General features: G+C 35.9%; 1 protein-coding gene across 6 annotated transcripts in view; it reads right to left on the bottom strand.

Annotated features, from left to right (window-relative positions):
- The window catches only part of TRPS1 (transcriptional repressor GATA binding 1), a 250,785-nt gene that overhangs the window by 196,708 nt on the left and 37,597 nt on the right, over positions 1–16,480 (bottom strand). For 4 of the 6 annotated variants that reach the window (XM_046641995.1, XM_046641993.1, XM_046641992.1 and 1 more), the window contains 2 exons: positions 10,499–10,656; positions 6,391–7,319 (listed from right to left, as the gene is read on the bottom strand). In XM_046641995.1, coding sequence (XP_046497951.1) covers positions 6,391–7,319; positions 10,499–10,535 — 966 coding nt within the window. In that variant the 5' untranslated portion in view covers positions 10,536–10,656. The remainder of the gene's footprint in view (positions 1–6,390; positions 7,320–10,498; positions 10,657–16,480) is intronic. The other 2 variants (XM_046641996.1, XM_046641997.1) reach the window with 2 other exon arrangements.

Here is a 16,480-nt window from a genome sequence, read left to right as displayed (position 1 = left end):
TTGGGGTGAGATACATATCACAAAGAATCCGGGGTAACCCTGACATGTCCAGCCCGACTGACTTGTAAAAGGGAGTACAGAACAAAGGAAGGAAAAAAAGTTGTTTTAGGGAAGGAGCTAACAACTTTAGTTTTACACGTATTGACTTTGAGGTGCCAGTGGAATATCAAGGTGGAGCTACCCATCGGCTGGAAAAACAGGTCTTAGAACAAACCGCTGTTGATTATGAGATCCCCAAATAAGTAACTGGACTCATGAAAGAATTCAGGTGTTCTTTAATCTTAGATCAACAGGTCTTCTAAATATTAAAGAACTGCTAGGCAAGTCGGCTATTTCTGAATTCTCAAGCTCCTCACTGTGGCCCACATTATCCTAACTTCGAGAGTCCAGGGCGATCACAGGGCTCAAAGCATGGTAGGGGTATTGCAGGACACTAAATTAGACATTCTAAAAGTATTCTGATTTTTTCTCGGCCTCCACACCCATTCCTGTACTTACTTGTAGGCAAAGAATAAAACTTTAATTACACAGCCTTAGAGAATATAAACGGGAGCTAGGTGCATCTCCTTAACGTTTAATCTTCATAGAAAAACCAACCTAGATTGTACACAGTAACCAGAAGAGGAGAGTACAACCCTCAGACCCTATATTAAATCATAAATTCCTAAAACACAGTCTTCCAAATGAGAGGAATATGAACTAAATCAAATACATGGATGAAATGTCCCTTAATCTGGGGATAAAACATTGCATCCTTAATTGATTAAATCAAAATTTGGCCCTTATTCTATCAGAACCAGTTTCTGTAGCAAAAGTACCAGTGAAAATGAATCATGGTAATTCAAAAAAAGACAAATGAGCAGAATTAATTTTCTTTTCAATGCTTTCAATTATAAACCTAGTTCAAATAAGGCAGCATTACACCACATGGACTGGTTAAGGGACAATCTCAAAGAAATCACTGAAGTCCCCAAATTCAACAGGATTCACAAAGTATGCCTCCAGCAGTCCCTGTACACCAGTCGTGTATCTTCTCCCTTACATGCAGCCTTTCTTCCACCGCTTTTCTAGTTGCAGTAAACTCAGTCTTACATGCGGGAAGGCCATACGTCATAGTAGTTTGTGGAGACAGGTGTCTGTAGCCTGTCCACCCTGGTTTACATCCCATTTACCCGACTCACACAACTCTGTGATCCGGGGCAGGTCACTTTACTTCCTCTATGCCTGTTTCCTCATTTTTTAAAATGGACATAATGGTAGTGTCTGCTTCAAGGGTTTTTATGAAGATGAGCTAATTAATACGTGTAAAGAGCTGAGATCTACCGATGCACATAAGAAACGCTTAATAAATTTTAGCTATTATTAGAAGTGAATCCAAAATAGGAAAATAAAAAAACAAGATATGTGCAGTTTTGATGACATAAGCTATCAGATGAAAGAAGTATGGATCAAATTCGAAGTAATACAGGAAAGAAATTTACGTTTAACTTCCAATTACAATTAGACAAAGTTTCTTCTGATATTCTGAAAATGCTTAGTTCAAACTTTGGAACCATATGACAAAGAATGAAAGAGGTCTACAGTCTAATAATTCTCAAAAATAGACTCCGTGAAGGAAATCAGAAAATGAAAGGGAACTACTCTCTTTCTCCAAATTTTCCTGGGATTAGGGCACTACTTATGTATCTGTGTTCCAATAGCTGCATGTATGCTGTAATTACAATGACCCAAGAAACAAAAAGCACTCAATGATCTGCTGACTTGGTCTGGTTAGCAGGGCATGCCATTTCAGGATAAGACTTTAAGCGTTGAATGTAACTGAGTGCACTGGTAACCATGATTTCGTCTTCGAAACATTCTGCCTAGAGAGAAATACTGATATTCAAGAAAGTGATACAGGTTCTCCAAACGAGAGCAAATAAGCTGAAAATCAAAGAGGGACTGACATTCATCATATCAACCTTCATATAACAAAGCCAAATGGAGATCTAACCACCAGGCAGGTAAAAGGATTAGTGAAGATGGTCAAACTACTCTACTCCACCCAGGGTGGCTACATTATCCAGCTCAGCCATCTCCACTGATGGAAATAACTTGGTAAATGCCAGAACTTTGCTTTGCTTTATGGCCTTAGGGTGAGCACATGTTTTACTTTGCACACTTTATTTCTCGTTAAAGAGACACAGTCCTGAAAATAAGTATGGGTGCATATGCCAGACATTCTGTACTCTATCGCCAGCCTGAAGGGATTAAAGTCTCATTCGCCACTTTCTCTAAAGTGCAATTGTCCTCAACTCAGCAAAACAAAGAAACAGAACCTGCTAAGATCTACAACTTCCCTCCTACTAACGATCAAAGGGAATGCCCAGGCAAAAAATAAATATTTGGAAGTAAAATTTAAGAAAAGTCAAAATAGACCAAGAGGAGATTAATGTTCTCTGAATTTTTTTTTTCCAGACTGAACTGTACACCCCCCACCCATTGGCATATGTTAAGGATCTATAAAGCTCAGAGAGTTAAATACGAATATAAAAGATGACTTCCTATCTCTACAATCTGTTCTTCCTGCTTCCAACGTGACATGTTGCGCAACGCTGATAAAAATATTTACAAAGCAGAAATGTAGTGCTCCTAGCTCAAACACAAGACACTCACTGGTAAATTAATAGTGAGATTCTGTGACCCTTAGAATTTCAGTAAGGGCCAAAATAAATTTAAATAGCTGGAATCTGGTAGTTACCTTCTTGGAGTCCTGAATAATGTAGAATAACAGGAAAGGTTTACTAATATGAAAAGGCAACAGATACATCATGAGCCTTTATAAACTTGGGACAGCTTAAACACTTTCCCGTGGGAAGCACAACTTGACAGGACTCCGACTTTTATAACCTGATCTGAGGGCTAAGAGCTCCCCCATAAAGATGACGTAAACGCCCTAATGTACGGCACATTAAGCCTAATGAAACGGCGCAGGCCTCCATTCAACGATGGATTAAATATAAGCATAATAAAGCAGATTAAAAAGAAAGAAGCTGTAATTACTTTTTGAAGAACTCAACCTCTTGTCCTATTATTGGTCTATATATGGGCCTCAAAGGCCGAATACAGATAGTAAAACTTCCATGAAGGGCTTACCAATCATGCCACATCCACTATTTTTTAAAATTTATACATAATAATTGGTAAAACATGCAGGGAAATTTCTTAAAAAATGAGAAACTGTCATCCTGGTCAAGTCAATTAGCTCTAAGTTAGCCATTATATATTTTCTTGCTCTTCTTGGTAAATACACATCTCTTATGATTTCTGGGCAAGGTGTGCTAACCTCAAGCTGTACGGGGATGTGAATTTAACAAAATCAGAAAAGACTGCCCTGTTTTATGATGGCCCTTTAAAGTGACCTCCACTATCCGACTGGGGCTCTATTTACTATGCAGCACAAAGAAACACTGTTATTGGACCCTATTTTGACAAATCTGTAATTCTTTGACTTCATTATTTGTCATAAAATTTACACAGAACTGGATATTGTCAGTACAAATATGTCGAAACTTCAATTTTCCCCCCAAACATATGTCAAATAACCTGAACTTGGAACTGGGAATCTTAAAATTTGATTAAATTGTTTCTTTTTCCCAATTGTATATCTGATGTTTGTGCTCAAGTCAGTCTGTATTATTTAAAACCATCCATGTCAAACCAAAATACAGATCAAAGCCACAGAGTTCTTAAGTTTTCCACTTCTGGCCTGTGTTCGTTTTTTCTTGGCCTAAAATGTCATAAATCTATCATTAACTACCAACTGTCCCAAATGTTTAAAAAGAAAAAAGTCAGTTTCATTGAAAAAGATTAATGAATTGGTCATCTATTACTTCAATTAGCTTGAATTACAGATTTACATAAATCTGAAATTGAATGATTATTTGTCTGTAATACTCTATTCACTAACATCTTTTTATCAGAATGCACACAAGCCATTAACCATCAGTTTCTGAAAAAACTGCATTAAAGAAATTCTAGAGTCAGCATTTTATCTCCCACAGCTTTTAGTCTCCACACAGTTGAAGTGCCAAGGAAAGAATCTTTCAAACGGCATTTCAGCAACACAAACGTGTGGGTAAAAAGGGGAATTTCAGATGAGCTCTGATTCAGTTTATGTATATAGAGAATCTGTTCAATATTTATTTCAGCATAAAAATATTAATAAGTTACTTATCTCCAGACATGTTTCTGCATCAACATCTGGTGGATGTGCAAAGTATCTGAGATTAGCATTTGGCCTAAAAGTCTATTTAGCGTTCTTTTCCTAAATCGAAGAAAGTTAACTCTCTTTAGATTTGTTTCTAAAACTAATCGTTTCTTTGAAATCATCACCTACTTTTTCCACAGATTGCTTTTTTCTATTTTTAGCTATACTATTTCTCTTTTTAAAAAAACTGATCTTAACAAGATTATCTTCCTCGATGCTATTTCCTACCACTTTCTGTCTTCTTCACTGTGAGCTGGAAGCATTCAGTAGACAGCAGAGTCTAGGATCAGCTGTTTTATTTCTATTAGTCCAAACTCAGATAGCTCCCACATCTGTTTTATTTCTAAAATCACTGCCCAGGAAAAGTGTCCAGCTCATTCTACCCAAACATAAACTTCCCTATAAATAACTAAGAACCTAACAAATAACTGTTTGGGGGAAATGGAAGTGTGTTTAAAAATCTGAATTCTTCCAAACTATAGGCCTTCGTAATCTTCGTTTTAGAGCCTTCCTGACAGCCCAGATCAGCTTCCCTCAGAAGTTGTCCCCAGAGTGAGCAAACTGAAACTCCTGCCGGAAATCCAGGTATTAACATCATATTACTTGCTAATTATAAAACGCATTTCCCATACTGACATTATTCACTTCTAACCCTTTTATCTAAAACACGTATTTGCTTTCCAATCATAGTTTGACAGCAGAGTGTATCTGACATAAGACAGTGAAATGATCTTTAATAAGACAGCAGTTCAAAGCTTGTAGCTTTCATGCATAATAACTATGTTGGCTTAATTTGCTGCTCCACAGAAATAATTCTATTTGTAGAAATTCACAAAGTCAGATGGAATTTTTAAGAGAGCTTTACAAAGATGAAATTGGCTTTTTAAGAGTTCTTCTTTCTATCTCCCTTAAAGTGATAAGATTGCCATTCTGACATTTTTGAAGGATTTGGAAATTGCTCTTCTGATTCTTCTTATAAGTATTGCAAAATATGTTCACTACTTGTTATTTATAACCCCCTTGCCTGCTTTTCTTAATTGGTACTAGGTCAATAGAGAGGTCTTGAGCACACGTGCCATAGCTATTGAGTTGAGAAAAATGACTGATATTTTAAGGGATTTAGGAGGTCAAATAAATGTGATGTGATTTCATTAGTTCTCTGGAACTTCTTCTAATCATTCCTAAAGAAGGTTAATATTAAACCTACTATGTTTTGAAATTCCCTGGCCTAGTAATACAATAAAAACCTAGACACTGTAACAGAAACTAATACACTTTCTCAAGCTGACCATGAGTTTCAACTACGCTAAAAGTGCCAAAATGAAATGAACATACTTCTTTAGTCTCAGTTCTGCATTTCATTCTATCTGAAATGACAGTCTTTTTTTCATTTCACATATTCCATAAACTAAACACAGAAGGGGAGATCAAAAAGGTAACTCAGTTTTAATAAAAGTAGAAATGTAAGCTACTACTAAATGCTTTCATAAATTATTACTGTTTTCCTTAAATGCAGAAAGGAATGATTTACTGGTCCGCACCGAGGTCATTCTGGTTTCCCTAACACTTATCAATCACATTACTTCTTTTTAATCAATGTAAAATTTTATTTCCAAATTTTCATTTGCAATATGTTGCCTTTTCAGGAGTATACTGCCCCCACCATGATGACCCAAATCTAGTCCAATTTGACATCAGACTTGAGTATAAAATAAAATCCTAATCCAAGACATAGGAAAGACCCTGACTGAAGGAAAGACTACAGCGAAAGCCTTATAATCTAATACCAGACAAAAGCATGAATTACTATCATGTATAACCATAAAGATTAGTGCCATTTTTAGAAGACTGTGAAAACATCAAATTACCATGAAATACGTCCAGAAATACGTAGCCTCGCTAATTCCATGATAAGACTTTTCCCAACCTAATAGCAATACTAGGATTATTTTCCATGATAAGCTAAGACACCTCTGAAGACACATTTGGATGAAATGGCTATGGAGTGTGTCCATCTCTTCACTGGATCTAGCAGGCGGCCCTGTGGTGGGGGGAGCCTGATTGTAACGTGCATATAAGAATTCACATTTCATTACTAATCACTTTTTCTGTACAAAGAGATCACAATACAATGCACAAACCTGTACATCATAGGTCCCATTTAGTAAAACAGGCCTTGAAGAATTGATGTCCTGCAGCACACCAGAAAGCACGGAACGGTTGACCTTCTGGAAGTCTTTGGAATGGCTGAACTGCACCATGTTATGAAGGGCCAAGATCTTGCTGTCCAGCTCAGCATCCTGCCTGGTGCGGTTATGCAGTCCTAAGTGATACTTTCGGAAGTGCTTAATCAGATCTGTGGGGTCATTGCCATAGTAACCATACCCACAGATATTGCATTTAAAGTCCTGAAGCTCTGGAGACAGAGGTGCCGGGTCTGGGTTGTCATTTACCAGTAAGTCAGTTTTGGATTTATTCAGTCTGACACCCCCATCTGAAGGCACTTGTGGGTTTTTTGAGGCCACTGAAACGGGGCTTGAGCCTTGACAATTGGCTTGACCACTCTGCGCTTGCCCTGTTTCCTCGGTAGCCTTTGGTGACATCTTATGATCTTCCTTTGTCTCCAGTGAGTCCCCTGATGGGGTGCAGGCCATATCTTGAGGGTCATCTGCCTCTACTCTTTGAGGAGACTTCAAGGGCTCACAGACTCCCCCAGCAGCTGGAGATGAGAAGGCCAACATATTTCTATCTGTCACCTCATCGTGTGGACAGGACGGACGGTTTCCTCCCTTACTGGAGCTTTCATAATTGAAGCCAGACTTCTCACTCAGGACGGAACTTTTTAAGTCCTTCTCCCTGCTAGAAGATGGATCTTGGACATGCAAGCTATGCTCCTCCTTATTATTCAGTTCTGCAGCATCACTCTGATCCGTATTTTCTGACATCTGATCTGCAGAAAATTCTTTGTTCTTTCCAGATACCTTGCTTTCTGTACCTATAGGCTCCAGGGTCTGGCCCTCGCCTTCACTAGCAACGTTTCTCAGAGGGGGGTTCTTTTTCCGGACCATATCTGCAAAAAGGTAAGGAAAAGAAAGATACACGGTCATTTGAAAGTTGCACACATGTAATCTAATCTAAAACATTTTACATATTCTATTCAAGGCTTTTTAAGGTGCACAATAAAAAATTTCCCTAGGAAAAAAAATCAGTTTTAAAAATAGCAAAAATTTTTCTGAAGCAAATAATTTTTATTTAGAATTATTTTTGTCACAAAGAGTGGCTCGTTTATTTAAATGGCTTTATGAATACGAAAGGAATAATTATTACTACTAGGCTCTATCCCTCCTATTAGTTATTCTTGCCTGCCAATTATATTTTTGCTTAATTTCTTTCTTTATAGTTGATGATATATATGCTTATATATTTATACATGTTATATATTATGTATAATATGTACATATATTATGTTTATAGAATATATACACGTCTACAGTATATCACGTTTTTATATATGTATATGCATATATAAACAACATAAATTGGAACTCAATATTGTTACACACTGTAGAACCAAGATATAAATATAGTTTCAACCAAAATATCCTCATAGCCAAAAGATAAAAACAGCATGTTATAAACAAAATGAAAACTGCCCCTTTACTTTCGGGAACGGAGGATAACAAATGTTTCATCTCTGCCCTGCCAATCAATTTCTTTAAGCCCCATTTGGGGGGCTTGCCTGAAAGTCAGAAGGAGGAGGACGTGGCACGCATCATTGTGGCCAGGCTAGGTTTCACTAGAACTCTATCCAGGATGATCGAGGAAGCTAACTAAGCCCCAGGTTCCTATGCACAGCCCAGTGGAAACAGCACAAATTCCACCATCAGGAGCACACTGGAAGTTGACTAAAATAAAGATTAAATTGAACCACATGACACTGTCATTTTGTAGCTCAAAAAGGCAAAATATTAGCAGTTTCCTTTGGTTCACCTTCATGTGCTAGCTCAACTGTGCCTTTCAAGATATTGGTATCAGTAAACAGAGTCAAAATAAGAACGCTGTGACAAATTCCTCTACTGGAGTCTAATGAATCAGAACTCTAAGGGTATAAGGAGATAAGAAACAATTGGTGTCACGTCAATAAAAGAACGCAGTCACACAGGCTAGTTGAGAACTGAGGTTCATGTCCTGTGTTCCTTAATGCTCCAGCTGAAAAACTGAGTGCTGTGTGAGTTGTCACCTCAAAGGTCTCTTGGAAAAATTCACCTGTGACTGACTAACAAAACAAGTCTTCTTTACTAGCCAACTCTGCCACAAGGACAGATTTAACAGATTTAGTTACACCATGATTACCCAGAACATCCTGAGACAATCCAAATTAGTAACATGTTGCAGTCGTTTTCATCTATCATTCCTCACAAGCACTGAGGAGCCACATACTGGCTTCAGAGGTATGGGTGTACCTTTGCTTCTGAAAAGCTGGTCAAGGGAAATTTTTATAATATGGATCACTGAACCAATAAAATGCACTAGTTAGAATATAAGGAAGTGTTTACAAGGTAAAAATTCACTTTATTGAATAATGTCAAAATAGTATAACTGTACTTAAGAAAGTACACTGCTCTTCTTATACATCAATAATGTTAGTCATCAAGCATCCATAGACCCTCCCTCTTGGAACAACAACAACAACGACAAAACCATTTATAGGACGAAGGACTGAAGTTTCAAGTGAAAGTGATGGTCATGAAGCAATGTAAACCTGCCTGGCCTTGGGGGGCCATGGGGAGGAGGAATGTGGTCTTCACCTGGGTGGCATTACCATTGGGCCCTAAGATTAACTAAGCTTGGTAACCATTGCTAAAAAACAGAACACTGGTTAACTAATTTATGTTTTAATGGTTGCATGTTAATGTCATATTTGTTGAGGTAGATGTTTTAGGAGACCTCTATTCATGTCAGAAGTGACAGAACTTGGGAACTTGTACCAACACATGGAAGACGGAGGGTAATTTTACCAGTAGTCAAGAAAAGGTAAACTAAAATGGAAAGGAAAAGAAAGAACAAAAGGGAAGCTTCAGAAATCAGTTATCATTTAAAATGTAAGCATTTGAGTAAAAAAATACACTGTTTTAACTTGGCCTACTAAGTTCTAGGACATTCTAGTCTACAGAGTATCAGCCATTCCTACAAATAAAAATGAGAGGATTTAGTACAGAATTGGCCTCCAGAATTTGCTGTTTATTTTTTTCCATTACACATAATGTCTTTAATAATTATTGCAATATAATCTTTCCTTGGACAAATACTGAATAACTATATCATTTGTATTTTAACACATTCTCCTAATGTAAATAAAAACCTAACAGAGATACACCAAAATGAAATAAATAAGGTTACATAGAAATCTATATGAAAGGCAGGAATCATGAAGAAATGAGGATGAAATAATGCAATTTATTAAGATTATCCTTCCATTAAAATGAAGACAAAATGGGTTATGCCCATGTATTAATGTCAAGGTGATTAGAAAAACAGCCACATTTTACATAGCAAGAGAACTAAGATAAGATACTTAAAAGTGAGGAGATATATGTTAATATTGAAAAACTGATTTTTCAGAACAAAATAATTAGAGCTTGCTGATTTATTGTTACCATGAAAAGTAATAGGTCATAGTTTTAAAACTACTCAACTAGTATCTAGAGTGACTGAGAGAAAATGTGATTGAATTAAATCATCCTTTGAAATTTCGGTTCCTTCTTCCACTGAAGAACAGAACTTTAGAACCCATATGACTCACTGGCTCCTTACACTGAATAGAGAGCCCTTAATAATATACATCGCAAAGAATGTTTTTAAGGCTAAAACTTCAAAGAAGTATCAGAAAGGTCATTTGGGTTTTAGTTTTTGTTGTAGGGAGAAGGAACATGTTCTTTTTAGTTGCTTTTTAAAAAAAAAAAAATGTGGTTAATTGAGTTGACTATACTTTGAAGTATAGAAAAAATAATTTTTTACTGGAATTATATCACCATAATTTTTCAGAATGACATATTATGTAAATATAAGCACATTTGCAATACTTCTAAGTGGAAGAAACTCCCCTAACAAGTCATAAGTTAGATACCATGAGACTATAGCCACCCTCAAGTTATTATCTTTAAGACAAATAACAGATTGCACCATGTTTTACTGTGTGCCAAGAACTTTCCCAGTTAACATTTTCACTTGAAAAAATAGATCACATACTTGTAAAATCATACCCAGCATTGACTTCATAAGGCATGTGGCTTTAGAGTGCTTTCTACAATTATTAATTCTATTAGTCAACTAGCAGGAGGCTAATGCAATTGTCTTAGAAGACGCTCGGAAGACACAGAAGACATTTTGAGAGCTGATCTGTATATCTGTAAAACAAAACAAAAAAAGAATATTTTCCTTCCTAAATGATGTAAATACACTTTAACATATCACTCCTAAAACACATTAATATGCCAGCACCACTGGCTGCTTGAAAGATACCTGATAAAAGCACGCGCCAACCTCAAGCAAGATCTTCTCCCTCTCCTGGGTTTTAATAAAGCAGCAGGAAGAGGAACATCACATAAAAGATGATAGAAGTCATTTTCACAACAGACCGTGATGTTAGTGAAATTATTTCGCCTCTAAAACCCCCTGAACCTAAGGATCATAATACTTACCTACATTGAGGTGGGGATAACAGATCTTAACTAGTAAACAAGGAGGGGATACGCTTCTGGAAAAGATACAAAGTGGACTTGCTGATATTGCACAGTCACAGTTGAAGACAAGAAGGGGTACCCAAGGCCAGGCACCAGTATATACCATGTGGTTGAGAAAAGAACTATTTCAATGCCATCAGCTGATCTGTGTAAGACTTACCCAGTTCTGCATCAGATCAGATCTATGTAAGCCTTACCAAGAGCTACAGAAACCTTAAGCACTACGACACGTTATCTTTTAAGCTATTTTTAATATTTTTTTCACTCTCGATATATAAGATCATAAAATTGTGATTGAACCAGCTTTAAACCATCATTATACCATCATTTTTTACTATCTGAATGAAATTATTGACAGATATTTCATTAACGGTCATAATATAATTAAACAGATGTACTATAAATATATAGAGATGTACTATAGATATAAATACATATGTATAAATCACCTCAATGAGCCTTAGTCATCAGTTCTGGCAACTCTATTTGAAACCTTCTCATTCTACTTACTATATAGCAATATCCCTCATACTGACTACCGAAAAAAGTTCCAAATGCCAGTTACGGTAGGTCTACTATAAACAACCATTTAGATAATGGGCTCAAAGTGAACTGGACAAGGAGGAGTTGAAGAATCTAAATGAGATCAACAAGGCTCAAAATTGCTAAGTTCAGTCCTCTATTTAATTGTGAGATCAAACACTGACCCCGGGGGGTGTGGGGTGGGGGTGGAATAGGGAGCAGGCCCGCGTTTACGTCATTCTCCACCTTTACAAACATGAGCTGCTCCTTGAAAGGTGGATGCAACGTGAATGCGTAGTATGTGCCAAGATACTTCAGCAGGTTAAAAATATGTTTAGCTTCCTAAACATGCTCTATCTGTATTAATTTTCATTACTGAGATGTAACATTCCATTTGCAAAAGTCTAAATTTCTATTTTTAGTTATTTCCTTCTAAATTAAAACAAGTCTAAAAGCTTTCTTTGCACTTTTAGTAAAAGGAGTTTATGTTACAGTATCACTTAGGTTTATGCGATGGAAATAATCAGGATTAGAGCTTAAAATATAATCCCAATAACCACTTTATCTCACTGATTAAGATGCTTGAATATATAAGACAAAAATCTTTCTCATGTAGGAGGCTGTGACTCATGTTCACAGAACGGCACCTTTACAGCAAAAGAAATCTGAGTTTTCTATTATTACTTAGATATTCTGAATTAACCATTAATAATTTAGTTTTATTTCATATATATGTGTTATAAATATTTATCAATACATATACACAAGAATTTATGAAATACACTTGCTCCAAATAACCTTGCAAGAGATAATCAAAAGAACTGTTCTACCAAAGAAACCAACTAGCATAGTAATTTAAAAGGAGAGCTGAGATCACACATCCAGCCAATGCAGATGAGAACTAGGATTTATCTCCATTAGATGAGAAACTCCTTGAAGGTAAGACACAGAAATTCTATGTTCTTGGTACCATCTTGACCCTAAACAAAGTAAAGAATCAAAACCTAAGAGGGAAGAATGGGACGGCAGTCCCGGTCTGCTTCCTGGACCTGATTCAAATCACCTGCTGATGTAATCAACGGCAAGCCCCTTCATTTCTCTGAGCCTCTGTTCTTATCTGTACAAAATGTCCTCTGCCTCTAAGACTATACAACGGTTCTGGTTAATGCCTCAGGCACTTTAGTTTTACCGTAGAAAATCTTTATCCAATTCCCTTGAGAGACCATAAAATATTACACCATCAACAACTAAGTGTGGCATAAATGCCACTAATGCCTACCATTTACTCAGTTATTTACTTCCTCCAACATTCAGTCATTCATGCACTCAATAAACGTGTATCCAGCATCAGCTACGTGCCAAACACATCCGGCAAGGTAACTTTCTTATTGGTCGTTAATTTAAGAGAGAGGAAGATATTTTTAAACAGCAAAGAAAACGGTTATAAGGAACCTCTCTTTCTCCAAGAAAATAAAACTTTTGAGTATCTTTCCAAATATAATTTCAACTTCCAATTGATAAATCCTTCTCTCTCTCTATGTATACACACACACATCTTTATATATATATTTATATATATTTTATATAAATATACTTGTATACACTTTATATAAATATTTAGAGAAAATATATATGTAAAACCTAAACAAAACTAAAGTTAGGAGAGCAAGACTATGTAACTTGACCTCAGTCTCAAATCCTGCTGAGTATGATTTTTATTAAAAGTAGCAGTTGTTATCATCCTAATATATAATACCAGATGACATTTTCTTATTGTTTTTCCAGATAATAAACCTTTCAAGTGTTTGAAATCAAAGCTTAAAACAAAAAGAAAGGACATGATCGTCTTCTCCTTAATATATGTTTTTTCCACACTTGTTTGTATCAACAGCCCATGAGTACTGAGCTATTAATTACCCATTTCATGTAGCTTTCATAAAAAAATTAAAAAGAAAAAAATAGCAAATTGTTTCTTTTGATCAGAAGTCCCCCACAAAGAATTTAAAGAATTAAGCAAGTGATAGCAAAGTAAAAGGAAGGTCAAGCCTTGGGCCCACAGCAAACTAGATAGCTTCCATATGAACAACATACAAAGTTCAGTTTCTAAAGAACACATGTGTTTGCTCATTGGTTTAAGAAAAAAAAAAAACACTTGAATCCTGTCTACTCCATATATACAGATCAAAATCAGATTGCTTAAGTGAACTATAAAATGCAAGAGAACACTGTTTATCCAATTCACAAACCCAAGAATTGCTGAAGGAGTTTGAATGTTTTTTATTTCTTCAGATTCCAGGGCAATACTTCAACGGCAGATCGCTTTTTTTGTAAACTGCTTCAAACTTCATAAACCCAATGTCAGATCCTGTTCTTTGCTAGCCATGTCTATTTAATTTGCTCTCTCTGAATTGACTGTTCCTGAATCTTTAAAGGTATTTTTGGACATCTTAAATCCTGTTGAGATTTAAATGTCATCACCTTCAAACAACTCCCATCAAATAAATCTCTTATTAATTCACATCAAATTAATCCAAAATGATCGCTTCTATTAACATATGCTTCAGCGCACAAAGCCCATTAATAGTCATCTGGACACTAGAACTAACCCTAGCCTCTCTGAGATAAAATGCACACTATTTAGATATCCTATTTCAAAGCGTTTTGATGCTGGCCCAAACACATTTTATTAGGCTCTTATTTCATCATGTTATGCTCTCTATATTTTAAATATCTCATTCCAAATGTACTAGTCTAGGTAAAAGGAGACAGTCTGGCAAGTAAGTAATAATGCCCTACTTGCCAAAATGACCCTATATATATATATCCATATACATCTTGGATATATGTAGAAAGTTCTTTCTCTATCTTGGAGAAAGAATTTCATTAACTATTCTACCTTCATAAGAAAAGTACAACTTTTTTTTGCTTTTAAAGACTTCATGCTAGAAGTCTAATTGAAACTGTAGAACATAATCTGGAAAAAATGAAGCATGCACTTATGTCACTAAATGGGGTAACTAAAATAGAGCAAATATACGTCATGGATTATCAAAAGGAAAGGGGAACTGATTATTTTTCCTTTCATAACAGGTGAGAGGCAAATGTATTAAAAACTCTGATTTGAGTAAGATCACAATTTCACTAAGCAAATTAGGAAACGCTACCATTCGTTTTCCCACACGTCATTTTTCCTTTTATTTTCCTCTCAAAGAAAAAAAACAATTAAAATAATCTATAGTGACAACTGTTGATTCAAACAGGCCAATCTGACTTTGCAAGTGTGCATGGGCCAGGCTCAACTTCATCCTCCTTCTTTGTTAAACTTAGACCATTTCAACTGGTCCATGGGCAAAGAGCCAAACACAGCACTTAAGTTCAGAAAGAAGAGCTCATGAAAAAGTATAAATGCATCTATTTAAACTTGATGCTTATGATAATGAATTGACATTTTATTTGTATGTAAATTAGATTTCCACTGATAACAAAAATAATGAGTATCACGCTTTGTAGGAATGCCTTTGACTCTCTTCCCAGCATCTGCCGAAAAACATCTTTGTATATTAAAAGTAGCTTAATTTTATTATATCAGTGTTGCTTTGTTTTCCAACCTGTTATTCAACAGAAAAAAAAATCTCAATTATTAACTCAATCCAGCAATATAACTAGCTAACATCTGTCTCATTCTCGTTCTTCCATAAGAAATCTGTGTCAACGACTGCAAATCCACTTGGTAAATTAAGGCACATAAACAGTATAGTGACTCTAACCAGATGCACACCACAAAGATTCACTAAGAATGTTCACTGTCTTCACAGCACTGGTAAGCCAAGAGTATTAGGCAAGGTTTTTGCTAATTTTTTTTTTAAGAGTGCCAAACTAGACAGAAGATTAAAACAAGTATTATAAAGGCATATTGAGAGCTTATACTGGTGTTATATATATATGTGTGTGTTAAATATAATTATTTAACACACACATATGTTATACATAACATATAACATATATGCCTGTTAAATAGCCAAAGAGAAGGGAAGTAAGTTTGTGCCATCACATGCAACAGCTGTTGCTCACGAAACCCGTAAGTAACTTGTAAACCACTGCTCTAGGGTACCACAAGAAGCAGCTTAAAAGCCCTCCCCCGTGTGAGGGTCAAGAGTCCAAGGCGAGAACCACAGGAGTGCCCAACGGGTAAGGCACAAATATCACGAGAAATCAGCAAATGCATACAGATAACGAACAAGAATTAGAAGTAAGTTCAGGATGTCATCATATATAAGTTCCAAGAAGCCAGGGATGTTTGCTCTGTATGTATTTTTAAAAGTCCATTTAAATTAATAAACAGTACTGATGGATAGCTTTCACACTGTGGAATGAATACACACTAACGAGATTTGGTTTAGATACCACCATAGTTAGTGCTAATGCTTAATGTAACCAACTTAGCATCATTTTCCCTGCTGACAAAAACAAATTACACACACACAGGTTGGAATCACTTTTCTCTTTTGTTAAGTACACTGACATTTTCCAAAGAAAACAGACCATTTTTTAAACGGAAGGCATTTTAAAATTGGAAAGCAACTTTTGATAACAGACTAAGCTAAACCACTTTTTTCTGAATCCTAGGATGAGAAAAGTTTTATGTATGAAAAAAAAAAAGTAAGTACACACAGAATCTCTTCATAATTTGGGTAAGTAACAAACAGGCTCACCAATCGTCAGCTGTAAGAACTTTTTTTGAATAAACTATTATTCCAGGACATTCTGCCTATGCTCACTCCGAGGTTTTTTTTTTTTTTTACTATGGTAACTGTTTAGGTATAGACAAGAAATGCAAGCATTTTCTCTGCGTTCTTCCCATGATATTAGCTTAAAAAAAAGAAATATGAGGAAGTTCCTTGGTCAAATTAAGTATAGTGGAAACTGTATACTTTTTATCCCCTCTTCAGAGATCCACAATGGACAT

This window comes from Equus quagga, chromosome 16 (assembly GCF_021613505.1).
Source record: "Equus quagga isolate Etosha38 chromosome 16, UCLA_HA_Equagga_1.0, whole genome shotgun sequence".
NCBI lineage: Eukaryota > Metazoa > Chordata > Mammalia > Perissodactyla > Equidae > Equus > Equus quagga.
The sequence above is the reverse complement of the archived record's forward strand: the minus strand, read 5'-3'. Positions and strand labels throughout refer to the sequence as shown.